At 45.2% G+C, this 27621-nt stretch overlaps 2 protein-coding genes and 1 long non-coding RNA gene across 5 annotated transcripts; 1 reads left to right on the forward strand and 2 right to left on the reverse strand.

Moving 5' to 3' along the window:
* Positions 1 to 13: 13 nt before the first annotated feature.
* On the reverse strand, positions 14 to 3414 carry LOC128408919 (uncharacterized). The gene is made up of 2 exons (XM_053378988.1): positions 2739 to 3414; positions 14 to 1067 (listed from the first exon to the last, which is right to left on the reverse strand). Exons 1-2 carry the CDS (start codon positions 3382 to 3384, stop codon positions 556 to 558), a joined length of 1158 nt encoding a protein of 385 aa, XP_053234963.1. The 5' UTR covers positions 3385 to 3414; the 3' UTR covers positions 14 to 555.
* On the forward strand, positions 3408 to 27263 carry HDAC11 (histone deacetylase 11). 3 transcript variants are annotated; one of them, XM_053378996.1, is made up of 12 exons: positions 3408 to 3890; positions 4933 to 5147; positions 8439 to 8587; positions 8979 to 9079; positions 12876 to 12902; positions 13576 to 13692; positions 16375 to 16417; positions 18646 to 18722; positions 19973 to 20035; positions 24156 to 24252; positions 26454 to 26632; positions 26826 to 27263. In XM_053378996.1, exons 3-12 carry the CDS (start codon positions 8521 to 8523, stop codon positions 27033 to 27035), a joined length of 981 nt encoding a protein of 326 aa, XP_053234971.1. In that variant the 5' UTR covers positions 3408 to 3890; positions 4933 to 5147; positions 8439 to 8520; the 3' UTR covers positions 27036 to 27263. The 3 variants fall into 3 exon arrangements, with proteins under 3 accessions (XP_053234971.1, XP_053234969.1, XP_053234970.1); XM_053378994.1 differs by lacking the exons at positions 3408 to 3890; positions 4933 to 5147 and adding an exon at positions 5154 to 5309; XM_053378995.1 differs by lacking the exons at positions 3408 to 3890; positions 4933 to 5147; positions 12876 to 12902 and adding an exon at positions 5154 to 5309.
* Positions 11185 to 20514, reverse strand: LOC128408966 (uncharacterized). The gene is made up of 4 exons (XR_008329167.1): positions 20472 to 20514; positions 18631 to 18736; positions 14864 to 14942; positions 11185 to 12279 (listed from the first exon to the last, which is right to left on the reverse strand). It is a non-coding gene; the product is annotated as an uncharacterized LOC128408966 (long non-coding RNA).
* Positions 27264 to 27621: the final 358 nt, after the last annotated feature.

A 27621-nucleotide genomic window follows, 5' to 3' on the forward strand; every position in this document is an offset into this window, starting at 1 on the left:
GCAAGACGAATGCCTCGCAAGACGGAAAACTCGCTAGATGAAAGGGTTTTTTGTTTTTTGAGCTGCTTCGCAAGACGATTTTCCCTATGGGCTTGCTTCGCAAGACGGAAACGTCTTGCAAGTTGGTTTCCTTTTTCTTAACACTGTTAATACAGTTGCGACTTGACTTCGAGGAGCAACTCATAGCACGCGGTGTGGTAGCCTTTTTTGAGGTTTTTGAAGACTTTGGTGATTTTTGAAGCTTTTCCAAAACTTTTCCGACACCGTGCTTCGCAAGACGAAAAAAATCGCAAGACGACAAAACTCGCAGAACGAATTAATTTCGTCTTGCGAGGCACCACTGTATTAAGAAGGGACATTTTGGAATTCATTTGAAAGGGTTTTGACATGTTAAATCTCTGCTGAGGCTCTCCCACCGGAGAGTACTTGCCCCAAAAGTGGGTCTTGGCTTCCAGGGTTGCAACAGTTTCCCCCCTCCTTACTACCCCCTCCTTTCTGCCCAGCACAGTAACTATATATACTAATGCCCACCCCTCACAAAAGGGGGGGGGATAATTATTTGCTACCCTCCAATTCCAAGAAGTTACCCCCTCCACTCTGCTGTGCCTGGCGAGGCTGCCGTTGTATACTGCTTGTCGAACGCAGGACCTCTGCGACGGACACCACGGCCTCAACCATGGGGTGGAGGATATCCCTTGTGCGCCGAAGCTCCGCCTCAATCATGTTGAGCTCCTTAATCCTCATCTCCCTCTCCAGATGGCTGTCCCTGGCCCTCGCCTCTCTATCTAGCTGGGCCTCCCTTGCCCTGGCCTCGCGGTCTAGCTGGGCCTCGCGGGTCCGGGCCTCTCTGTCCAGAAGCATCTCCCTCAGCATCGCCTCACGGAACTCCCCGGCGCTGATCTCGCCCCTCTCGTGAAGTGCCTCCATCGTCTCCCAGGTCCGCCGGTAGTCGGTCATGATCTCGTGCATCATTTCTTCGTGGGACCGCCTCTTCCTCTCCCGCATGGACGCCATCCTCTCTGCTGTCGTCAGGGGGCGCCCCAGGGAGTTGTCGCGCCTGCCTCTGCCTGAAGGGAGAGGGGAAGCAAATTGTAATCTCCGGTGAGCTCTGTCAACTGCAATTTTTTTTTTTTTTTACCAATTGCTCAGCCCCGGCTGGCACAGCTGCAAAGGACAGAGAATAGCAGGTGGCCAAGACTCCGGATTCCCTCTTTCCCTTTGGGTTAGTCAGGGGAGCAGGGATTTACAGAAGCCTGAAGCTTTGCAAAGGTAGAGCACGTAGCACTGGGGGTGGGTGCAGGGGTTATAAGATGACTGGCAGGTGGTTTGACCTGCAGGTTGGGGAGAAAACCTGGCCCGCTGGGCCAAAACACATCCCCCACCCCTGTGTTATCGAGGGCCTCACTAGAGCCAAAGAGACCCAGGTTCAAGTTCCCCTCAGTCACAAAGCTCGCTGGGTGGCCTTGGGCACGTCACTGCCTCTCATCCTAAGCTGCATCCATCACATGTCTGTTCTAAGGATGTGTAGGAGAGAGCCATGTACCGATCTCCTTGGAGGAAGAATGGAATTAACATTCAATAAAGAGCAAGTCTCTTGTGCTGATCATTGTCAGGAGGAGGCCCCATTCCATTCCCTTGTTCCTGGGTGCTGGGGCCCACACTGACTATGTGCCACAGAGCAGTATGAACCACATATGCGCTTGCCTTGAGTTCCAGGACAGGTGGGATATAAAAATAGAAAAATAATAAAACGAATAACCCTAGCTGTATGCTGCCATGTGCCACTGGTGGGTGTGCATTATGTGGCAACACGAGAAAAGGCTGTCTTTGTAGTGGTACACCTGGTGCTGAAACACTGTTTGCCCAGGCATTTTCAGTGATTCAGGGCTGTGCTAGGGAGTCTGCTCTATGGTTTGCGCTTCCGATTTACAGCTGTTTCGAATGTGATCTTATGGAATCTGCATCTCATACCCTGTCCTGGGATCCACTGAGGTGAAGGGAAGGTTGCAAATGCTCTTAATAAAATCGTATCTAAGCCACAGTGGCAATTTTGTTTGGAAGGGTTTATAATGCAACCAAGCGTCATAATACATCTGCTGCCAATAATCAATGTCATTGGTAGCATAGCTGATATCATATCAACTGTGGAATCAAGCCCACTGAGCTTCTCCCTTTCTGAGAGCCTTTCCCCACCCTCTCAGCCAGCCAAACCCGCCCCACAGACACTTTCCCTCCCGCCTCCATTTTCTGTCCTTCCTATACCCCCTGCTTCCTTTTTCCTGCCTGCCAGCCAGCTTATCCCACCATCCAATCAATTTGCCAGGGTGGAGCTGCCTTCGCCCGGAATGAATGCCGATTGGCTGCAAGGATGAAAATCTAAGTAACCTCCTCCCAGGCTCCTTCAGAGCCTCCCAGGCACCCTCCCTCTCGCATTCTGACCAAAATTGGCCAGACCTAGACACACAGCACCATATGGCACTCCCGGCTAACCGGGACGGTTTGCATAGCATCCAACCTTACGCAGGCTCCGCTTCCGAGACTAAATTTCACGTCAGTTCCTCTCTGGCAAGGCACATCTAATTCGGGTCTCTAAACAGGGGGAATTCAGGTCATGCCACCCTACCCCACAAGAGCCCAGAATTGTTCTTGTCGGTTCCCACAGCCGGTTGACGCCTCGCCGGCCAAACAGCCATGAGCACCCACAGAAAGGCCACCGCGGCAACACAACATTTGCTCACCAGCCACAGAATGGTGCCCATCTTCGCTGGGGCCAGCCACCGGTTGCCCGTATAAAGGCAGAGATTTGTCACTGGGGCACTCCTCCCCTATTTTGGTTTCAATCACATCCGGGTCGCCGGCCACCAGCTCTCGCGAGACCCCAAGGTTCGGTTCCGTTTCGGTGTCCGTGTCGGCGTCCATGCTCGAGAGCGTGTTTGGTGGCGTCATCTGGTTGCCCTCCTCTTCGGAGACCTGCGCCTCCATGTCCTCCGCCTCTTCCGTTTTCACCACCACCCGGGCAGACCCGTCCATGCTTGGCAGGCTCCGGTTCGCCACGCCGTCCATTTCTCCGCCAAACATCCGGTCCAGCTCTCGGAAGTAGCGGCAGGAAACCGGCTCGGCGCCGGCGCACACCTGCGCGTCCTTGGCTCTCCGGTAGCTGCGCTTCAGGTCCCGGGCCCGGTTCCGACACTGCGAGGCGTTGCGCTCGTGACCCCTGGCGATCATCTGGGCCGAGAGGTCCTCGTAGATGTCGCTGTTGGGGGGCCGGTTTTCGATCCACCTGAGAATCAGCAGCTCGCCCCAGAGGGCCAGGAAGTTCCGCGTCTCCATCTCGGACCAAACCGGGGCGCGGGGCTGCAAGCGCTGGCGCGGCGTATGTGGCATGCCTGCTTTGGCCTAGCCAGCCCAGGATTATCAGCAGCTCCAGGTGCCCCCACTACCTGAGAAGTGCCAAACTTCCCTCAGGAGACCCAGCAAGCCACAGCTGGAGGGAAAGAGCCCACAGCTTGCATGGAAGAGGAAGGCACCAGAAGAAAGCCAAGATGGAACCTTTTGCACCAGCGAGTGTTCACATGAACAGTTGTTAGTCAGTAGTAACGTCGTGGGCGGAGCTTTGGCCGGGACTTGCAAGGATCTCTTTCGGACACTTGGCATGGCCAATCCCGCCTCGAGGCGTCACGGCCCCCAACCCTGCGAGTGGCTCCTTCCAGGGAGAGGTGGAAGCAGCTGCGCCAGCGAGCCAATAGGCCAAGCGGGGAGGCGGAGGCGGCTGCTGCTGCAAGCAATGGATCCACCCTGCCTTTGCAGACAGGAAAAGGAAGGATTCTCGGCGGCGGCGGCTTCCCGCACACCCGTTTGCTCGCCTCGTCGGGCTTTGCGCGCTGCAAGCGGTGGGACTCCATCGGAGCGCCGAGCAGAATCTGGGGAGGCTTCTCTCTGGAGCGCATTGTGCCTCTAAAGGAAAGCTACTGGGTCCTGCCCCCCCCACTCTCTCCAAGCCCCTGGATCTCTTGCTTTTCTTTCTGTGGTCGGGAGCAAGCAAAGCCATGTCAGCGTAAACATATATTTCAAACAGCGCGAATGTTGACCTTGGAGAACTGCTTGCAGTTGCGCCGCTGTTCTCCCCCTGCAGGTTTCGTTAGAAATTTGCAGAGCTGCAAAAAAGGGACGGGTGCTTGCAAAACAGCAGCGGCAGCCGCCCCTGGATCAGTCCCTGAAAGAGCGTTGAAGAGAAGCTTGCAAACTTTTGCAGTTGGAAGGAATGCAGCAAATGGTCATGGAGGGCAGCGGGATTGAAGGGGCGGGGGCTGCTTGCACATGGCATTGTGGAATGCTACCATTAATGTGTGGGGAGGAGACGAGGAGTTGGGGGGGGGTGCCAGGGGGAAGCCGGGTGCGTATGGCTGGTACTGCAAGAGTTTGCAAGAGATCCCGATCTCCGCCTCGTAGAGTCGCTGATGTTTGCCTTAAAGGTTTCTTACTCCGTTCCCCACGATTTTCAGACGCTTTGTTTTTGCCCTCCGGGGGGCGCCCAAGCTCATTTTGTTAAAGGTGCATTATATATCATATACTGTACAGTACAGCCAGATTGATAAAGGACTAGAATTTTCTCCTCCAATAGTTTAGACCTGGAATTAAAGTTTAGGAACCAGCAAACCTCCCAGTACCTTCTAATAACATTATTTTTTATAGAGACGCCTACCCAGAAATTTAGACTGTTGCTGTGTGTTTTAATCTGTTTTGGGTTTGTTGCTGATTTTATTTTTCTGGGTGTTTTGAATTATTGTTGAATCTTTTTACCTTTTCCGTGAATTGCCTCGAGGGTTGTTGTTGGCAGTGTATATGTTTCTTTAATGAACAAATAAAAAATAAAATATCAGGGGGTTTCCCCAAATTACTATTTATTTTTTTACTATTTTTAAACCAACCCAGATTCTTCCTCACCTGCTTGAATGCAACTGAAGACCTTCCTCTACCAGCCTGCCCCCCCCCCGGGTGACCTCGGGCCCCCTCACTATCCTTCAGCCTAGCCTACCTCAGAGGGATGTTGTGCGGAGGATGAAACGGGAAACGGGCGCGCTGATTGGTTGGCTGGCCGCTTGGGCCGGCGTCCCTACGCGCGCCGCGCGATAAACCAGCTCCGCGGGGTGAGGGCTCGGGCGGCGGCTTCGCTCGGCGGTTCTGAGCATGCTCGCGGGAGCCGGGCATGCTCAGTTAACACCGAGGCATGGGCTCTCTGGACCTGCGTGCGTCCGTAGATGTCGATAGATACAAGTAGATAGGTAGATGGACACGCGAGGGGGCACCATGTGAGTAACGAGCGGCGGGACTGCGTGGGCCCCGGGCGGAGGAGGAGACGCCGCTTGGGCGCGCGAGGAGGGAGGAGCCCGGGCAGGTCTAGCGACCGCCGCTCCTGCCTCCGACGGGGACCGGCTCAGGCGGAGGGAGGTCGAGGCGCCCTCTGCTTCGCTGCCTCCCCCTCCAGCGCCGGGGGGAAGGGAAGCAGCCCCCACGGGCCTGGCTGCTATTAGTCCGTATTAAATTACACACAAAAAAACCACCTCTTTGTGGCTACTTTTGTCCTGCCTCATAATAACCCAACGACGTAAGTGCTGCTGCTGCAGCCTCTCGACTCCAGAGAGTAAAGCAATGGGTGGAATAATAACAAATAATAATAATATCATTTATACCAGTACCAGATTTACATATAAGCTAAACATGCTATAGCTTGTGCCCCCCCAAAAAAAAATTAAAGGGGGAAAAATGTACATTTCCAAAATATAAGATAAGAAACAAAATAAAGCCTACATACAGCAACAGTGGCAAATGGCTTTAGATACCTATTAGGTCCATAAATTGCCATATAGCATATATTCAACACAAAAAAATGACAGTTGGTTGTTGATAAAGGACAGCTGGACATATAAAGGGCCCCATTATCTTCAGTAGCTTAGGGCCTCATCAAACCTAAATCCGGCCCTGTTTATACCCCTCCTATCTGGCTGGGTTTCCCTAGCCAGCCACTCTGGGCGGCTTCCAGCAAAATATAAAAACGTGACAAAATGTCAGACCTTAAAAACGAAACAAAAAGGCTTTATTATTAGTATTAAGAGCCTGTAAGGTCTTTTTGAGGACTGCAGTCGGCTTCCTCCGCTGCAGTGTTGGGTGGTTTGTTTGTGTGTGTTGTTTGTGCACAAACAGGTAATGGGGTGGGGATAGTTAAACATTTCAAATGGGTAATTGTATGATGTGACAGTTGCAAAATTAGGTACTGCCAGTTTGCAACACCAGCAGTTGGTTTGCACCTTGGGAGATGAGGCTTGTTAAAGAGCAGACCTTTAGTTCTGTGAATAGCATGGTTGCGTATAGATAATGCATTTATTTGAACCAAGTAAGCATCGAAGTGGCTTGCTTGAGCCTGAACTTCAGAATGTGGTACTGTGTTTTTAAAATTATTATTATTATTTAGCTGTTTGAACATTTTTATTTACGGCCCTCTTAGCTAAGGATGAAAAGTTGCATCAGAAAGTGGTAATGGTAAAGGGACCCCTGACCATTAGGTCCAGTCATAGCCGACTCTGGGGTTGCGGCGCTCATCTCGCTTTATTGGCCAAGGGAGCCAGCGTACAGCTTCTGGGTCATGTGGCCAGCATGACTAAGCTGCTTCTGGCGAACCAGGGCAGCGCACGGAAACGCCGTTGACCTTCCCACCGGAGCGGTACCTATTGATCTACTTGCACTTTGGCGTGCTTTTGAACTGCTAGGTGGGCAGAAGCAGGGACCGAGCAACGGAAGCTCACCCCGTTGCAGGGATGCGAACCGCCAATCTTCTGATCGGCAAGTCCTAGACTCTGTGGTTTAACCCACAGCGCCACCCGCATCACTCTTTCTAATATTATCCCAGTCATGTAAAATACAGTAATTAATGCTAAATTAAAAGTTTTAAAATTAAAGAATGTTCATTTCTGGAGTGAACCCTGTGATATGACTCTCACATTCTGTGTTGTTCTAAACGACAGAAATCAAATTAAGGCCACAGTCCTGTGCACTGTTACAAGAGAGTAAATTACATTGCTCAGTGGGACTTTTGAGTGATATGCATAGGGTTGTTCCATAAAACACTTGCATTTTCTATTATATCAATTGGAACGATAATCTGTAATGAAATTTCCTGAATGGGAATTAATTTTAATTCAGGCAGGCTAAATACTATACATATATATTTAGCTAAAATACCTTACTGTTTTGTTTCAGCTAAAACAAATCTGGTTTCAATCTTTTCTTACACCCTCAGTTTTGATTAGGAATGGCCAGTCATACCATGTCTCCCAGATACACAACTTAGCACGTCATGTTCTTATAAGAGGATTAGACAAGTTCCTGGAGGACAAGGTTTTCTATGGGCCCCTTCCAACTCTACAGTTCTCTGAATACCAGGAGGGGAGAGTGCTGGTGAACTCATGTCCACTGTAAGAACAGGATGCTGAACTAGATCACTGGCCCAATCCAGCAGGTTCCTGTTATGTTCTCATGTTTAGGGTGAAACTGTATATTACAATTGGCAGTTGGGCCAATTAATGTGAGATTATAATATGTTTGGCTCCTCTCCTATGAGCTGAAAAAACAGTATGAAGGATGCGAGGACATCAGGGACAGGTAGGAGCCTTATGTGTAGCTATTGAGCATAGCTCAGTTGATAGATCACGAGACTCTCAATCTCAGGGTTGTGGGTTTGAGCCCCACATTGGGTAGAATATTCCTGCATTGTGGGGGGTTGGACTAGATGACCCTCTTGGTCCCTTCGAGTTCTGTAATTCTGTGAGTCTGCTGCTATCTAGTCTTCATGTGCAAAGTCTGTTGCCACACTCTACAATCCCACATGCACAGGCTGCTCCTTCCAGCCACGCTCATTGGCTTTGCATGGCCAGAGCCAAATGGGCTGGGCGGATTGGTTGGCACTTCCAGCAGTGGGTGACCAAAGGCAAGAGGCCTTTTCTGAAGGCTGCTTGAGATGTAAGAGGGTGGCTTTCCCAGCCCAGAATGCCTCCTGTGCCCAACAAAGCTACAAGCGATGACATTTGGTAGTATTGGACCGTTTGGTTTGGCCTCCCTCACCTTTGATCTCTTATAATGAATGGTATTAGCAGTTCGAAAGCACGTCAAAGTGTAAGTAGATAAATAGGTACCACTCCGGCGGGAAGGTAAACGGCGTTTCCGTGCGCTGCTCTGGTTTGCCAGAAGCGGCTTAGTCATGCTGGCCACATGACCTGGAAGCTGTATGCTGGCTCCCTCGGCCAATAAAGCGAGATGAGCGCCGCAATCCCAGAGTCGGTCATGACTGGACCTAATGGTCAGGGGTCCCTTTACCTTTACCTTATGTGGCATGTATTTCTCCTTTTTGGTATTTGGATATCTGATGTTGTTACTGTTTCTCTTAGGCCTCACAGGACAGAACTCTACCACGACATCCCGCCAACATGCTGGCCGATTGTGTATTCTCCAGATTACAATATTACATTCATGGGACTGGAGAAACTACATCCATTCGATGCTGGAAAATGGGGGAAAGTAATAAATTTTTTGAAAGGTAAAGTGCATGCTGAACGTAAAAGTCTTAAGCTTTGTAGAAATTGTGTTGTATCGGTATTCGGTAAAAAGTCAACCTGCAAGAAGTAGATTGTTACTGATGTGTGCAGCTGTTATGATTACTTTGGTATTTTTATTGTATTTTATATGGACGATTAGTATGCCTTCTGTCTGTTAAATCTGCAGTACTGCACTGCCTTAAAAGCAGCAGTGGTATAGCCATCGGTCCTGAATAAACTATCGTTTTCTGCTTAGTGCGCAATGGAGTTTACAGCAAAGCAGAAGCCTAATTTAGTAATGGAAAATCTTATGTGCTGGCTTCTGCAGTATTGAAATGTGTGCCTTATTTACATGAGATGTTGGATGTAATGTGCTTTTCTTTTTCAATTCAGAAGCAAAACTAATTACCGATGATCTGATTGTACGAGCTCAAGAAGCAACTGAAGAAGACCTTTTAGTTGGTCACACCAGAAGCTACTTGAATCGATTAAAGGTGTTGTATCTTCTACTTGTGTTTGAAACAAACTTTGATCCCCCTGCTCGTCCTGTATGTTTCTCCCTCTCGCACACACAGAAAACAAAATCCTCAGTACACGTAAGTGAACATAAAGCAGGAAACGGCAAAAACATTTTCTTTCATAGCTTTAGAATTCTTATTTTCATGATTTCCCCCCTAAGTCTTAGGTTAGAACATAGTCCTTAGGTTATAGTGGCGGGTGGGAGGAGTGTTGATTAGAAAATTAAAAATAGACATGTGCCACAAATTATCTATAAATAAAAAAACCCTGAAATCATTAAGAAGGTATTGTGTAATTTTAGAACTATGTTTTGATAGAGTTTACCTTGTGAAGTTTTATATTTTAGGGAACTCAAATGGCAGTACAGACCAACAGTAAGAGGAACGTGAGTGTCTAGATTGAGAGACAGGCCTTAGTCGTACTCTCTTCTTGGTACCTCTGTTTGAAAGCTGGAAAAGCCAGTTTCATATTAAAGCTTCACAGAGATTATCACCTGACTGCCTTTAATTGGAAAGGCTTGTTTGTATTGAACTATCATATGACCAATTAATGCAACTCTGATTTAATGCAGAGAACAATTCCCTTAAGATCTGAATTGGGATGTTCTCCAGCTGCGTTAGTAAGCAGAAGAAGATAGCTGATGTTAAAAAGGTAAAGGTACCCCTGCCCGTACGGGCCAGTCTTGACAGACTCTGGGGTTGTGCGCCCATCTCACTCAAGAGGCCGGGGGCCAGCGCTGTCCGGAGACACTTCCGGGTCACGTGGCCAGCGTGAGAAAGCTGCATCTGGCGAGCCAGCGCAGCACACGGAAACGCCGTTTACCTTCCCGCCAGTAAGCTGTCCCTATTTATCTACTTGCACCCGGGGGTGCTTTCGAACTGCTAGGTTGGCAGGCGCTGGGACTGAGCAACGGGAGCGCACCCCGCCGTGGGGATTCGAACCGCCGACCTTTCGATCGGCAAGCCCTAGGCGCTGAGGCTTTTACCCACAGCGCCACCCGCGTCCCTAGGATAGCTGATGTTACTAGCTGATGTTACTAGCCTTGTTTTCACGTCACAAAAAGGCACAGCGTGTTTTTAACTGTAGTTTAATTGTATGGGTGCTTCCGTCGTCCCATGGGAGTCCCCCTCGCACAGCTTTCCTCCCTGCTCCCTAGCCACGGCTCAAACAAGCTATATACTATGGTTTACTCTGTCATCTAAAACCTGACGTTGGTCTGTCTGTTGGTTTTCAAACAAAGCATGAGCCATAAGCAATAAATAAAGCAATATCCTATCTTGTTGTAGTTGCTCATTTGTATAACCCAGGCCTGCAAATTTTAAATGGAAAACTGCAGTATTGTTGAGGGAAGTTGAATTCCTGTCTCCTGAAACTGGTTTTATATAAACAGTCACTAGGGTGCCAGTACTAACAAAGCAAAACAAAACAAAAACATTGGGAGCAATTGAAGCACCAAGTTCCCCCCCTCTCTTTCAACTCGAGTTCATTCAGGTTTTTAGGTGACAATCTTGAAGCAGTTGTGACTCTTTGCAGGAATCAATTTCATTTATTTGACTCAGTATTATATTGCAGACATTTTTTGGGAAAACTTAATCCCCTTCTGATGTATACTGCTTTCCTCTTTACTGTAGAATATTTACAGAAATCAGGAATGCGTTATGGTTTTAACTGTACAATTTTTATAATTCTCAAAAATTGCCTTTTTTAATTACCATTCCATTTCTTTGGCATTTACTGGGTCCTGTTCTTGGCCTTCTCGCTAACTGTGTGTATTTCTTGCTTGAAATCTCTGTAAGATTCCCCACCACGGTGACTACTCCAAATCAGCCAAATTGGGCTGATTTTTTAAAAAAGGATATATTTTTTTGAAATTTTGAAATCACTGAGATTCTGCTGAATGTAAGACCATGTGTCATTTGGCTGATTTTTCTTCAGATGATATCTTTTAAAACACCACTTAAATTATATTGTCCGTAATTCGTATACAGGTGCAAAACTTAGGTGTGTGAGAATCTCCCAAAGATGGTTTTTACTTGAGAGCCCAATGCTATCCTTTACAGGGGTGCATTCTCTATGCATGCATGTTTTTAAATCTCAGTGATGAGAAAAGATGATTAAAAACCCTAAAGAGATGTGCAGTTTATGCTCACATTTTAACAGTTTCTACACTGTAATTTTTATGCCTTTCTACTATCTTAGTTCCAGACAGCGGAAATCCAGTCTGCTAAATTTGCATTTATTTAACACTTGGGCTCAGTGCAGACCATAGTTAAGACATCCTTTTCACTCCTTCCTTCCTTCCTTCCTTCCTTCCTTCCTTCCTTCCTTCCTTCCTTCCATTTTTGGACCTGTGAATGGTAATAAGAGTTATGCATGCCCCAGGTTTTTTGTTTTTTTTACTAATAGTCCTTAGCCTAAGGACTGTGCAACTCCACTTTTGATTGTATTGCAAACTCTGGTTTAGATTTAACCACCTTTAGAGAAAATGCTTCTGTAGATGCAATGCTAACCCTGGTTCATTCAGAAAATGAAATAAAGGGTGAAGTTCATGCAAAAGGAGAATTGTGTGTAGCCATTGCTTAAGTTTGAGAAGGAGATAAGGCAGTATTACATTTGCACTGGCCTGTGTGCAAATTATGCTGACTTCTGATAGCTCCTTGTTTTGAAAGTTTTCCCCCCCAAGAGCTGCATTTGTTTCTTCCTAATGAAGAGTAAAGTTCCGCATTTCATGGATGTGATTTTAGGACTGCTGATATTCTCCCTATGACAAGTTGGGGGACTGACAGTGGGCTTTTAATTTCTTGATGCTTGTCCTTTACTGGGGTGTGTTTGTCATAGCTGTCAACCTTCCCTTTCTTTGTGGGAAATTCCCTTATTCCAGTGCCGTTTCCCGCTGGTTCCCACTGCTATTCTGGATTGTTAGATATCCCGTAGACTGTCCCCAGGACAGGTGAGGCTGCTGATCCCTTATTTTCGAGGCTGCTGATCCCTTATTTTCAAATCTGAAAGTTGACAGCTATGCGTGTTTGTGTCTGGATTTGATTTTGAGTTTAGGAATCGCTGTCAATAGCCAGATAATAGCAGTTTGACTTTGCTTTTGCTATGGAGCTAGCAGCAAGATTTGCGTCTTGGCCATTCCCTTATCCTCCATCCAGGGATCCTTTACCTCCATGTCCTGCAACGCAAACAGAAATAGAACAGGTTATGTACTGTTTTATATGATGGGTAGAAGGGAAATGAGAAATTAAAAAGCAACCAGAGGTTCCTAGGTTTCCTAGACCTTTAACTTGACTAACCCTCATTTTAGTCAGCTTCCACACCAGTGGCATTGTCTAAGATAGGAGAAGAAACCCATTCCCAACTCTGATCATGCAGTTGCGCTTATCCTAGCCATATAATCAAGCCAGACTAATAATATTTCTCAGCGTATACCACACTGGTTATTTTTTCCTATGGAGAGACAATGTTTGGGTAGGTTAGTAGCAGTGCTTCTCATGCAAAATGGTAAAACTCGTGCTGCTTTTGTGGGACGTCTATCAAGACAATTTGCCATATAGATTTAATACTTCTCCCAAACATATCGGTAAATTATATTTCAGTACATTGTCCCAGACCAAATTTGCGACACTGGCAAGAAAACCTTTCAGTGCTTAAGAGTCGCGTCGCAAACCACTCTCTGAAACATGGTAGAGTTTGCAGTTTAGTTATGGCTGTGAGTTGTTCAAGATGTTTGAATATATTTTCTTCCAACTTTCTTTGTACTGCTTACAGAATCATATACTGGAAAGCGTTGAAGAGGTATTCCAGAAATCATTTTGTGCTTTTGCTGTACCCTTGAAAGTGCTATGAATATGAAATACAGTTTAGTTATTTGTTGTACCGTCATTTTCAGTGTGCTGTTTTCCTGCATTAGCTAATTATGGCACTGAAATCATTGCCCTTATCCATTGTTGCTCTGTACTTTTGCCTTCGTAGTTAACGTTCTTCTGGTTTTTTTATGTTTTCTAAATTACTTTTAGATTGGGCACAACTACTCCAAAGCATTATCAAAGAGCAGCAATAACTGCTTTATTTCCGAGTCCAGTGATCTGAATTAAAAGATTGTATCATATAGCGATTTAATCTGCTCGTCTCCTTCGCTCATCTGCACTTTTCCTGGATATCATTGGTGCTTTTTGTAATTTTATTATTTGTTTAAATGCACACATTTTTGCTTCGCATATAGCTGTATTATGAACAGATATGAACCCTAAACTGTCATACTAGGGAGTAAGTCCTATTTGCAACACTGAGGAATTTACTTCTGAGTAGACATGTTTAGATGGTGCTGCTAATGAATCAGTTATTTAAGCTGCCCACCTGTAAATGCTGACTTGGGAGCGAGTCCTAGTGAACTCAACAGTGCTTACTTTTGGGTAGACATGAATTGCCCTGAGAGCAACTAATCCGTAATCTTTTGTTTTCTTTCCAGTGGTCCTTTGTTGTGGCGACAATTACAGAAATCCCACCTGTTCTTTTTCTGCCAAATTTCCTTGTTCAGAGAAAGGTGCTGAGGCCCCTGAGAACTCAAACTGGAGGGACGATAATGGTAAATATTTTGTTTCATTTTCTCTCCTATTGATTCTAATTCTAAAGCAATTTTAAAAGGGCAATACACATATTTAATTATTATAATTTTTAGGTCTATAAATAGTTATGGCCGTTGGCCCTACGGGCCCTTTCCAAACTACAAGAAAGAAGATTCCACCTAAACATTAGGAAGAACTTCCTGACAGTAAGAGCTGTTCGACAGTGGAATTTGCTGCCAAGGAGTGTGGAGAGGCTTGACAACCGTATGTCAGGAGTGCTCTGATGGTGTTTCCTGCTTGGCAGGGGGTTGGACTCGATGGCCCTTGTGGTCTCTTCCAACTCTATGATTCTATGATTCTATGCTACGAAAGGACAAAACTATCTTTGATGGAAGGAATATAGGAAGCTTTGTTATACCAGATCTAGTGATGTGAAATTCTCGAGAATAATCTTTTGGAGTATATTCTCGTTTAATGAGAATATTAGAGAATTTTCATTTGAAATAGGTGAATGCCACATTAACATGAAATATATTATCATTATATGATAATATATTTCAGTATGTCCATCTCTGGTAAATGGCGCCTTGTACCATTGAATGGCACTGCAAAAACCAGTTACTGGCACTAAATAAAAATATAGAAACATCAACTGTTTAAATCAAGGACACCTCACATGCTGTTACACATCACTGTATAGGCCTAGGTACTTTAAGTGTATAAAGCATTAAAGCTTGTTGTTTAGTCGTTTAGTCGTTTCCGACTCTTCGTGATCCCATGGACCAGAACACACCAGGCACTCCTGTCTTCCACTGCCTCCCGCAGTTTGGTCAAACTCATGCTGGTAGCTTCGAGAACACTGTCCAACCATCTCGTCCTCTGTCATCCCCTTCTCCTTGTGCCCTCCATCTTTCCCAGCATCAGGGTCTTTTCCAGGGAGTCTTCTCTTCTCATGAGGTGGCCAAAGTATTGGAGCCTCAGCTTCAGGATCTGTCCTTCCAGTGAGCACTCAGGGCTGATTTCCTTAAGAATGGAGAGGTTTGATCTTCTTGCAGTCCATGGGACTCTCAAGAGTCTCCTCCAGCACCATAAGTCAAAAGCATCAATTCTTCGGCGATCAGCCTTCTTTATGGTCCAGCTCTCACTTCCATACATCACTACAGGGGAAACCATAGCTTTAACTATACAGACCTTTGTTGGCAAGGTGATGTCTTTGCTTTTTAAGATGCTGTCTAGGCTTGTCATCGCTTTTCTCCCAAGAAGCTACTTTCTGTAAAAACAAATTAAAAAATCACACCATATGGCCAAGGTTATAGAATTGTTAAGAATAATCTCTCTCTCTCTCTCTCTCTCTCACACACACACGGCTATTACATATAGTTGAAATACATACGAATTCAAATGTTCATCAAATTAAATGAATAGCATTTTTAAAACTAAAAAAAAATGTTTTCTGTAGTTCACATTTCAGAACTGCCTATGGTGAATGATACAATGCCCAGTAATGTAACTGGATTTTAAAAAAATAATCATTATTCATTACTTAACACTGGCAATATCACAGCTTGACATACGGTAAAATGGAACGGGTATGAGTGCCTGCGGAATTTTAAGGGACCGGCTTATATTCGGCTATTGTCTTTTCTTCCTTCCCCCCCCTTGAATTTTAAAGGTGCGGCTTATATTTGGGCCAATACGGTAAAGGTGGATGTCCGTATTTTCAGGGTGCATCATCCAGCCAGGTAGCATAAGAAATGAGAAGGTTTTAGATCTGGAAGAAGGGGGAAATTATTTGTCATTAATGTGTTTTCAGCATCAGGCCCAGAAAACTGCTTTCTAATAACTTCTCCATATGGCGTTTCTGCTTTGACTTGAATGACTTAACTATTTATGTTTGCTGGACAGATTCTACAACCTTGACCCATGTTTCAGAGTAGACTCACTGAGTTCATTTCACAGAATAGTGACACTCTTCTGGATTTGCCGAATGATGTTTTTCATAGGATGTCATCAGCTTTTGTGCTGTACAGTGGTACCTCGGGTTAAGTACTTAATTCGTTCTGGAGATCTGTTCTTAACCTGAAACTGTTCTTAACCTTTAGCTAATGGGGCCTCCCGCTGCTGCTGTGCCGCCAGAGCACAATTTCTGTTCTCATCCTGAAGCATAGTTCTTAGCCTGAGGTAATATTTCTGTGTTAACGGAGTCTGTAAACTGAAGCATATGTAACCTGAAGCGTATGTAACCCGAGGTACCACTGTTCTCGGTAGCAGCAGGTGCCTGAACTCCCATGGCCGTAGGGTTATTATATTTATTAGAAACACTATGGGACACCGTGAGAGTCGCTGGTTTGCTTTGCTTACAGTACATTTGCTTTTTGACACCTGTGCTTTTCCGTGCTTTTGAATCTGAAGCGCATCTTTATCCCCCACAGCTTGTTCATAAGTGTATTTATTCAGGAGGAAACATAATAGATCTCACTTAATATTTTCTGTGCCTTGTTTTGGAAAGTCTGATCCCGCACACTTTACTTTTGTAAACATTCAAGTTTCCAAGCATTTGGGTATATTATAGAACAATTCAAAACACCCAGATTGAGATACAAGGTGACACCTCTGTTGCATGAATTTTGAGAATAATAATAATAATAATAATAATAATAATAATAAATGATTTCCCCCTCCCCTATTTCATTTTTTTGAAGGCAGGGAAACTGGCCATTGAGAGAGGATGGGCAATTAATATTGGTGAGTAGCAATGTATCTTCTTCCTTCTTCTGTGCCTCTCGGCAAAAATTTTGGTCCACATTCTGGTCATCTTTTATATTTGCCCCGGTTTGTTCCTCTTTAGTCTTCACTGGTCACATCTAATCATTAGGCCAAAGGTTGCCAACCTTCTTGGGCGGGCATATGCAAACTCAGCCCTCCAGATGATTTGGGACTGCAACGCCCATCATCCCTGACCACTGGTCCTGTTAGCTAGGGATGATGGGCGTTGTAGTCCCAAATCATCTGGAGGGCCGAGTTTGCCTATGCCTGTTCTTGGGTCTGTGGTTCAGGTTTGCAAACCAGAGAAAAAGTTTTGTGCACCGCAACAAGAAGCTTGCACACTCTCCTCCAGCAATTAGATTTTTTAAAGGAGGCAATCCCCCATCTCCCCACTGTGACCCTCCCCGTTACCCCTTCTCTGTAGAAAGAAACCCTGTTGTAGTCCACTTAAATCCTAATTGCAGCCTGGAGGGGTTCGGCTAGGGAGGTGAAATATACTCAGAGTCCTGTAGTGATTTCTTGCTCTTTATTTCAGCTTGTAAAACAGTGATTCAATTGCCCCCCAAACCTCAGGCTTTTATATACATTATTTACACAATGAGTCCCGTCTGATTCTGCTTCCTTCCTGGAGCCTGATAGCAGTCCAATCAGTTGTTGCATTCTAGGATTCTACCAGCCTAATAGACTGATTAACTTCCTCCTGGAGCCTGATTGGTCTTTTCCTGCAGGCCAATCTGTTGTTGCATTCTAGGATCCTACTTGCCTATTGTTCTAGGATCCAAGCTTAGTACAGTGGTACCTCGCAAGACGAATGCCTCGCAAGACAAAAAACTCGCTAGACGAAAGGGTTTTTTGTTCTTTGAGCTGCTTCGCAAGACAATTTTCCCTAGGGGCTTGCTTCGCAAGACGGAAACGTCTTGCAAGTTTGTTTCCTTTTTCTTAACACCGTTAATACAGTTGCGACTTGACTTCGAGGAGCAACTCATAGCACGCGGTGTGGTAGCCTTTTTTGAGGTTTTTGAAGACTTTGGTGATTTTTGAAGCTTTTCCGAAACTTTCCCGACACCGTGCTTCGCAAGACGAAAAAAATCGCAAGGCGACAAAACTCGCAGAACGAATTAATTTCGTCTTGCGAGGCACCACTGTACGTAACAGGAGGGGAGAGCCAAGCAAAAGTTTCTACATGGGAGGAAGACTCTCCTCTCCCCTTGCATGTCTGTGACAGAAGGCTTCTTTCAAGCCTAGTTTCAGTGGGGCAGGGGCAGGAGGGGATCCTGCAGGCACCAGGGAATATATTTTGGGGCGCATGTGTGCCCATGGTCACTGCATTGGTGACCCATAGGCTAAACCATGATTCGGAGTGCCATAACCTTGTGCCTGCATGCTCCCCGCTCCCCAGTCCTCCGATGCGACTCAGGAGTTCAGCGATTTCTGCTTATGGTGAGCTGCAGTTTGCTATGTCCTCCAGGCTGACAAACTCTGCTTAACCTTAACGAGGCTTGCTTTTTAAACTAGCCAGCTCCTGCCTGTGAAGGATAATGAAAAGGATATTGAAACTCCTTTTGATTAGAGAAGCTGCCATTTCCCACTTCTTCTTTTTTTAAACACATTAGGAGCAAAGAGAGTTTAGACATGCCCAGGTATTCAAAGCTTTGTCCTTTGCAGGACAAAAAGGAGGACAAACAGGAAAAAGTGTAGGGTTTATGGAGGGTTTGCTCATTCATGTTGTTACGGTGCCGGTTAAAGAAGCATGGCTCATGAAACAACCTGCTCATCAGCTGTATATTTATATAATGACAATCGTGTTTTCCATGGCGTCTGGTAGTTTATTTAAATACAGTATTCAGATTTTATATGCCTGTTGTCTTTGTCCATGGAGTTTTCTTGGCAGGGATACTGGAGTGGCTTGCCGGTTCCTGCTCCAGGTGGATCACGTTTGGTCAAAACTTTCCACTATGACCTGTCCATCTTGGGTGGCCCTGCACGGCATAGCTCATAGCTTCTCTAAGTTATTCAAGCCCTTTCACCATGGCAAGGCAGTGATCCATGAAGGGGATTCTCAATATACCATACTGTCTTGACTAAACTGCGGGAGGCAGTGGAAGACAAGAGTGCCTGGCGTGCTCTGGTCCATGGGGTCACAAAGAGTCAGACATGACTACATGACTAAACAACAACAAATTCAGATTTACCGTTTCTTTTTCCAGGTGGTGGCTTTCATCACTGCTCAAGTGATAAAGGTGGAGGGTTTTGTGCATATGCTGATATCTCATTGGCTCTGAAGGTATGGAAGATCCACTGCAAGCAACAACACCATTTATTTATTTATTTTGCATAAACTTAACAAACGTCAGCATATACCTGTAGCCTAAATTTGTTATTAATGGATCAGATAGTGCTGCGTGTGGAAATGGAGTGCTATCTCTGAAAGCTGCTGTAATCCTAGTAAGATAGGTATGTCCTAAAAGTGAATCAATGAGTAAGGTGGACTTTGTCTTACTTGGAATGCTGTTGATTTCAGTGAAAGGGATGGACACAGTAATACAGAAACTCTCATCCGAAGTCCTATGAAGTCATAAACGCAGCAGCCCAAAGCTAGAGAATAGGGTTTAGCTGGGGTGATCCAGGCAGTCTCTCATTGCTTGGGGCCAGACCTGTTTAGCTGTAGCCACAGACTACAGCTTCCTTTAAAGCCTTTAAATTATTGCTTAAAGCCTTTAAATCATCGTAAAATGTGACAGATCCCAGATGGAAGAACACTGACCTTGTATTTAGCCATTTAACAAAGCACCAAAATCTCTGAGGAGAGCCAGAGAAAAGCTATTTTGGAACCTATCCATGGACAAGTAAACAGTGTGAATCTCATGGAAATGTTTGCAAGGACTTATTAGTCTGGATCAGGGTGGATTTGATTTAAATCAAATCGATTTAAATCACAATTTAAATCACTAGTTAGTAAGACTTGATTAAAATCATTTTTTTAACAGAAAGACTCCTTCTTGCTGGTATAATCTTAATATTTACATCCAGATGAAGGTTTCATTTTTGGAGTAATAAATTTTCAGAGTAGCTTTTACAGTTATATAAAAATTTTACTGATTTGGTTATACTGTTAGAAATACATAGATAGATAATTTTGAAATTATTGTGAGGTTTAATAAGTTAACTTTATATTTGGACAACTTTTCTGCTGCACTTTATTGGAAGGAGAAAAATAATCATTAGTAACAATTTAAACAATTTATTTAACTAAAACAATAACATTATGGCATATGTATCCATGTTGGTTAACTGATGTGGTTAAGCGATTTTTAATTTTTTTAAACTTAGACTGAGTTTTAGCACACATGAAAAACTTAAAACAAATCCTTATTTCCGGATTAATATAATATAATATAACTTAAATCGAAAACTATCTTTAGAAAGATTTTTCCTCCAAAAGCATTTTATTTTAAAAATCTGATATATAAAAAAAAATCCGATTTAAATAAAAAAAAATCAATTTCTTCTTTATTTCTTTTCTGTGTATTTCAGTTTTTATTTGAAAGGATGGAAGGAGTTTCTAAGGCAACTATCATAGACCTGGATGCGCATCAGGTGAGTGATCAAATGCAAAAAGTTTAATTTGAAACAGAACTCCTGAATCACGGAACGGCAGAATTGTGCCACAAAGTAAGTTGACTTATACTGAACGAATTGCAAAAGCAAAACATATATAGGAAACTTGATTTGTGAGACTATTAATCTCGGGGTCTTGGGTTTCAGCTCCATGTTGGGCAAAAGATTCCTGCATTACAGAGGTTGAACTAGATGATTCTTGCGGTCCCTTCCAACTCTACAATTCCATAATTCTATGATAATGGAGTGGCATTTGGGGAAAATTTTGAAATCTGCAAAATAGGGAAATGGTCAAACTTCCAGTGGGAGCATATTGCACATATCGACCGGGGCCCAAAGAACCCCGACCAGAAGCAGAAAATGTATTAAATGTATTAAACCGTAGCTAAGCACGGTCATTTCTGAACCTACTGACCCTCAGATGTTGTGGACCACCTCTCCTAGCAGCTGGGAGTTGTGAGTCGAGGACCCGCCACCCGCACAGGAGTATACCGTATGTTCCGGCGTACAAGATGACTTTTTATCCCTGGAAAATCACCCCAAAACTCGGGGGTCATCTTATACGCGTTGGGAAGGAGGAGAGGGAGGCAATGAGCAGAGGCGCCCCTTCTGCTGTCGCTCCTCCCCCCTCCCCACAGAAGGGGGCGCGGAAAGTCCTTGCGAGGGCGGCGCTCGCCCGCCCGCCTCGCCTCGCCTCGCCTCGCCGCGGGCTGCTGCTGCGATGGCAGAGGCAGCAGAGGGATGCGCGCTCTGCCCCTGGCGGTGCTCAAACTCTGTAACTCTAAAACTGAACAGCAAAAGTTGGGGGTCGTCTTATACAACCAGTCGCCTAATACGCCAGAATCTACGGTAATAAGACACAAGGGCACATTATTTTAGGTTAATGGGCAAAATTAGGCCACAACCTTTATTGGTTACAGCATGTGAGTAGTATTGACTTAGGCACTGGATGAAACAGCAATACCAGACTCCACCCCACACAGCCGGGAGTCATATCAGGGTTAACAACCAGTGGGAGGAGCTTGTTGATGCAAATACAACTGGAAGCTTTTCCATGACATCACCGGGGGTCGTGCCATGGCCCTAGCCACAAGCAGGGCATCGGACAGGATCCACGACTGCCGGATTCCTTTAATGGAATACCCAAAAGAGGAGGGGTAGATGATGGTCCATACCCAATCCTTCAACACAGCACACATATTCCAATGCCTAACCGCCAACTGAGTCAAAAGGCTCGCCGCCAATACCCTCACTGCTGCAACCAATTCCTAATACAGTGGTACCTCAGGTTACATATGCTTCAGGTTACATACACTTCAGGTTACAGACTCCGCTAACCCAGAAATAGTACCTCGGGTTAAGAACTTTGCTTCAGGGTGAGAACAGAAATTGTGTTCCGGCGGCACAGCGGCAGCGGGAGGCCCCATTAGCTAAAGTGGTGCCTCAGGTTAAGAACAGTTTCAGGTTAAGTACGGACCTCTGGAACGAATTAAGTACTTATCCCGAGGTACCACTGTACTTCTGATGATGTCTGCCAACCACACATCATTCCCTTGATCGGAAAGATGGACGCCATTGTCACGAAACGGAAACACATCGCCGAATCGGATGTCAGGGTGTGCAATCACATGGCCATTCATATATAGCAGCTTGCGGGCCACCACATGATTCAAAAGTTTCCTGGATTTGTCAATAGCTATAGGGTTATGACTGCCACGCCACACTCTTCTTTTCAGAAGAGAGGACCGAAACACAGTTGTTTCTGGGAATAATACAGCCAGTTCATCAAAGTCCTTCTTAATGTGCAACAACAAGCACGGCCATTTCTGAACCTGCTGACCCTCAGATGTTGTGGACCACCTGTCCTAGCAGTTGGGAGTTGTAGACAAAAACATCTGGAGGACACCAGGTTGGGGAAGCCTGGTTTATAGCGTGAGATGAATGTGTCTCAGCAAGCCTTGGGCTCAAATGCTTCTCCTCTATTGTGTCTGCAAGGAAGTTTTCACTTCTGTCTTTGCTTAGCCATGGGTTGTCGTGTTGTCAGAACTGACAGACCGTTGTTAATGTTAATTATGGGTTACTTGAAGCCAACTTGAAACCTAGGGTTAATCCTCCCTCCCCACTAGCCCTTATCAGGCTTTGCAAAACCATAAAACCCCAGCAAGGGATTGAAAGTTAAGGCGAGGCCACGCTAGCTTTCAGAGTTCCTTGGCTCCAAGAAGAAGAGTTTGGATTTGATATCCCGCCTTTCACTCCCTTTAAGGAGTCTCAAAGCGGCTAACATTCTCCTTTCCCTTCCTCTCCCACAACAAACACTCTGTGAGGTGAGTGGGGCTGAGAGACTTCAGAGAAGTGTGACTAGCCCAAGGTCACCCAGCAGCTGCATGTGGAGGAGCGAGCCAAGCAAGCCAGAGGGAGGAAGGAGAAGAGAATTCCCTTCCCTTGCGCCAAAACCTAAAGAGAGTTTTGCAGGAGCAGTGATATATACTGCTTCCCTGTTTTGCAAACCTCTCTGGCTCAGTGTAAGGGACGCAGGTGGCGCTGTGGGTTAAACCACAGAGCCTAAGACTTGCCGATCAGAAGGTCGGTGGTTCGAATCCCCATGACGGTGTGAGCTCCCGTTGCTCGGTCCCTGCTCCTGCCAACCTAGCAGTTCGAAAACACGTCAAAGTGCAAGTAGATCAATAGGTACCGCTCCGGCGGGAAGGTAAACGGCGTTTCCGTGCGCTGCTCTGGTTCTCCAGAAGCGGCTTAGTCATGGTGGCCACATGACCCGGAAGCTGTACGCCGGCTCCCTCGGCCAATAAAGCGAGATGAGCGCCGCAACCCCAGAGTTGGCCATGACTGGACCTAATGGTCAGGGGTCCTTTTACCTTTACCTTTTACCTGGCTCATTGTAAGTTGAGCACAAAAGGCCTCATTCCTTTGGAGCAGAGCAAACAAAGGAAATTTTAAAAAGCATTACACTGCTTGTGTTTCAGCTGCAGTGAGGAAGCAAAGGGAGGGGAAATCAGGCCTTTTAAATAGAATTGGGGAATGGTAAGGACTGTGAAGTTAAAGGGATCTATACCAGCTGGGGTTGAACTGCTTCTCCACTTCCCTCCTTTGAAACCCCCACCCAACCTCTCTCACTACCAAGGAAATATAATAAACAAAAAGAGAACCTACCCAAGTGACGCAGACGTAACCTCCCCCCCAAAAGTATAAGAATATAAGTTTATCACTTCTCTCCCCCCACCCTTTTCTTCTTCCCCAACCTTATTCTGTATACAACACTAATGTCTCACATCATATGTAACTGGTACAGTGGTACCTTGGTTTACGAACAGTCCTGTTTACGAACTATTCGGTTTACGAACTCCACAAAACCGGATGTAGTGTTTGCAAACTTTACCTCGGTCTAAGAACGGACTCCGAATGGTGGAAGGGCACCGGCGGCAGGAGGCCTCATTAGGGAAAGCGCACCTCAGTTTAAGAACTGATTTGGTTTAAGAACGGACTTCCGGAATGGATTAAGTTTGTAAACTGAGGTACCACTGTATATAGAAAAGACTTCACAATCTGAGAAAAGAGACAACACACATACTTTTGTAAACCATGTAAATTTTTAATAATTTTTTTTTAAAGAAACCAAGTTGCGATAAATGAGCTGACACGTAGAAGGCAGAGAAAACAAAGGGTCAGTGGTTTTGATGACTGCATCATTTGAATGATCTGCTGAAAAATGAATCTTTAAGTATTCATTGTTATAGAAAACTTCTGAGAAATAAAGAGGAGGATTGAAAAATTGGAAAATACCACTTTGAATCTAGATTGTATGTAGACTCCCCCCCCCCGGCCCCCGCAAAAGAAATCTGCCAGATTGGTTATTGTATATGGAGAAGATAAGGAAAACATTGGGTATATTAAACTTTTAAATGTGTGCCTATATCCATATCTGTATCTTCATATTTGCATACTATTTTACGGCATAATAAGCATCATAATACCCTGTGCACTCTTTTCGTAAGGAGTAAAAACAAATAGTGAAATTCCATTAATCTATGTTAATCACTAATTGGGCTTGATTTGCATTAACTGGATGTTGATAAACTTACAGGGAAATGGCCATGAAAGAGACTTTATGGATGACCGAAGAGTGTATATTATGGACGTTTACAACAGGTATATTTATCCAGGAGATGGATTTGCTAAACGTAAGTGGGTGATCTCCCCAGCTTTTGTGACCTTAAAACAATTCAAAATAAAATTTGCCAATAGAGGAATTGCCCTTTTGACAATTGAAATGTTGCTCTCTGGTGAATGAAACTATTTGCTGGTTTTTTCCCCATTGGACTGTTCAGATATTTGAAATCTTCTCTGTGTGAGACATCCCTGGGATCACAGGATGTTGGTTTTTTTTTTTAGAAAGTGGTATGAAACTTTTTTAGAAACTTGGGACATGCATTCCCAAGTTTTCTCTCTGCTGTCTAAGGCTCACTCTTATTCCAGATTTTAAAAGTGGGGGGAATACATGGATGCTGTTGTTGGCACCCGTCTCGGGTGACCATGGAGGACTGACTTGCCTTTGGGGGATGCTAGCTTGACTAGAAAGGGACGTGGGTGGCGCTGTGGGTTAAACCACAGAGCCTAGGACTTGCCGATCAGAAGGTCTGCGGTTCAAATCCCCACGACGGGATGAGCTCCCATTGTTCGGTCCCTGCTCCTGCCAACCTAGCAGTTCGACAGCATGTCAAAGTGCAAGTAGATAAATAGGTACCACTCCGGCGGGAAGGTAAACAGCGTTTCTGTGCTCTGCTCTGGTTCGCCAGAAGCGGCGTAGTCATGCTGGCCACATGACCCGGAAGCTGTAAGCCGGCTCCCTCGGCCAATAAAGCGAGATGAGCACCGCAACCCCAGAGTCGGCCACGACTGGACCTAATGGCCGGGGGTCCCTTTACCCTTTACTAGCTTGACTAGAATGGGGAAGGGAAACCAGGATACACTGTACTAAAAAAAATCCAAATATCTCAGCCAGGGATGGCTAGCCTGTGACTCTCCAAGATGCTGTTGGACTGCTAGTCCAGCAAGGAAGCGGCTAGTCATGGTTTGACTAGGACCAGAGAGCCCAGTGTCCAAATGACTGTGAGGCTCAGTTCACTGATTTTGGGCCACTTATCATCTCCCAGCCTCATTTGCAGCCCAGGTCGTCACGCTCCTTTTTAGCAAGAGAGGAAGGGAATAACAGTGTGCACCACCCCATGCATAGTTCTTGGTAGAAGGGTGGGAAGTAAATGTAAGAAATCAATAATAAAATATTTTATGTTGCATCATTTTTATAAGCTACAGTGCTACCTCTGGTTACAAACGCTTCTGGTTATGAATGCTTCAGGTTACGAACTCCGCTAACCCGGAAGTAGCTGCTCCTTGTGGCAAACTTTGCCCTAGGATGCGAACGGAAATTGCGTGTCAGAGGTGCGCGCACAACGGGAGACCCCATTAGCGAAAGCACGCCTCAGGATAAGAACGGTTTCAGCTTAAGAACAGACCTCCGGAACTAATTAAGTTTGTAACCAGAGGTACCACTGTATATTGGACCTCGTCTTTTGTACTTTGCTGTAGCTTATTTATAGTTATGCGGGTGGCGCTGTGGTCTAAACCACTGAGCCTCTTGGGTTTGCCGATCAGAAGGTTGGCGGTTTGAATCTGCACAATGGGGTGAGCTCCTGTTGCTCTGTCTCAGCTCCTGCCTACCTACCTAGCACGCCAGCACAAGTAGATAAATAGGTACAGCTGTGGCAGGAAGGTAAACGGGCATTTCCGTGCACTCTGGTTTCCGTGACGGTGTCCTGTTGCGCCAGAAGCGGTTTAGTCTTGCTGGCCACATGACCCGGAAAGCTGTATGTAGACAAACGCTGGCTCCCTCAGCCTGAAAGCGAGATGCGCACCGCAACCCCATACTCGCCTTTGACTAGACTTAACCATCCAGGGTTCCTTTACCCTTTACCTTATAGCTTATTTACTTTGGGTGGCATTCAATGAAGCTTTACTTAGAATAGTCCCACAGAGAATAATGAGCGTGACTAAGTCAGGGCTGTTAAGTTCAGCTGACCTTCTCTGTGTAAAACATAGTTGAATATCACCCCATGGGTGGAAGTCAAGGTTGCGCTCTTCCAAACATGGTAGCTATCCAGACAAAATGTGTCGTCGTCCCCCGCCTCACCCATTCCATGCTCTTCTGGGGGCTCTCCTAGGACACCACCAGCCACTGGGGGCTGATAAGCCTGGAAACAAATCCCACCTATTGATTACTAAAATAACACAGAGCTTGTAATGGAAGTCTGACTCAATATCAGAAACTATTTTACCTTTATTCCACACCCAAATCATTGTATATATGATTCATGGTAACTTTCAGGAGCCATAAGGCGGAAAGTTGAATTGGACTGGGGCACAGAAGACGCAGAGTATCTTCAGAAAGTAAAAACACACGTGGAAGGTGCACTGAACGAAGTAAAATCGGACATCATTGTTTATAATGCCGGAACGGACATCTTGGATGGTGACCCCTTAGGAGGCCTGGCTATTTCACCTCAGGTTCGTAGCACACAGAGTATAGTCTCCTCTAAAATCAAAGTCCGAGTCTGGACTGAAGAGGAGACTTGATCACCCTGGGTTCCAAAATGATTTTATTTACTCCAGCATATATTATGATGAAACCATAAGCTAAAATGGTTTATGAACCACAATGAAGTTCAGCAATGTGCTTCCTTTTTTTGTGTAACTGCAGGGGATTATCGATCGCGATGAAATTGTGTTCAGAGCTGCTAGGAAACACAGAATCCCTATTTTGATGGTGACCTCTGGAGGCTATCAGAAGAGGACAGCAAGGATTATCGCAGATTCCCTTCTCAATTTGCATAGCCAAGGCCTGATTGAGAAGGAGACTGCCTTTGGTGAAGCTGGAGGGGCCAAGGTAGAAACGATGCATGGAAAATAAAAGGGAGATCGGCTAACTTGTCACTGCAGAACGAGGACGTTGGGGTTATTGTAGAAGGCAACTCTTAATTGTTTAATATTTAAACCGAGAGACAAGAAATGCTCCAGTTCTCGTAGAATTAATGTATTCTAATGGCGAAAGATAATTAATTTGCTGTACTTACCAGCGGCAGTCAGTGGTCCCACAAGGAATACCAACAGATTATGTTTCTCTCTCTTCCAGTGCTTTTAAATGATTAAGATGGGCATAAATTCTGGATTTGGTTATTTCTTGCTGTGGTCAGAGTGATAAAAAAACACTAATATTCTTTCTTACAGTAGTCCGTTTTTCTTTTCAAAAGAGAATTATGTAATATCTTAAATTTTTAACTTATTTATTTTCTTATCTGGGAAACCTCCATCCGGCTTAATTTTTCAAAAGAAACAAGACAGCTAACAATTCCAGCCACATGGGCAGGGTATAAATAACAAAGTTATTAAAATTATTATTTATCCAAGCTCCACACAATAGTAAAATACATCACAATCCCCATCCATAGCTGCAGTCAAAAGACCAAAGTATTGGTGTGAAAAACTAATAATTTCAA

The sequence above is a fragment of the Podarcis raffonei genome, chromosome 2 (assembly GCF_027172205.1).
Source record: "Podarcis raffonei isolate rPodRaf1 chromosome 2, rPodRaf1.pri, whole genome shotgun sequence".
Classification (NCBI taxonomy): Eukaryota; Metazoa; Chordata; class Lepidosauria; order Squamata; family Lacertidae; genus Podarcis; species Podarcis raffonei.

Coding starts and splice junctions, on each gene's coding strand:
- LOC128408919 (XM_053378988.1), bottom strand. CDS start 3,384: ATGCCACATACGCCGCGCCAGCGCTTGCAGCCCCGCGCCCCGGTTTGG. Junction 1,068..2,738: donor TGGGCACCATTCTGTGGCTG/GTGAGCAAATGT, acceptor CTCTCCCTTCAG/GCAGAGGCAGGCGCGACAAC.
- HDAC11 (XM_053378994.1), top strand. CDS start 5,287: ATGGACACGCGAGGGGGCACCAT. Junction 12,903..13,575: donor TACTGGAAAGCGTTGAAGAG/GTATTCCAGAAA, acceptor TTTTCTTTCCAG/TGGTCCTTTGTTGTGGCGAC. Junction 24,253..26,453: donor AGGAGATGGATTTGCTAAAC/GTAAGTGGGTGA, acceptor GGTAACTTTCAG/GAGCCATAAGGCGGAAAGTT.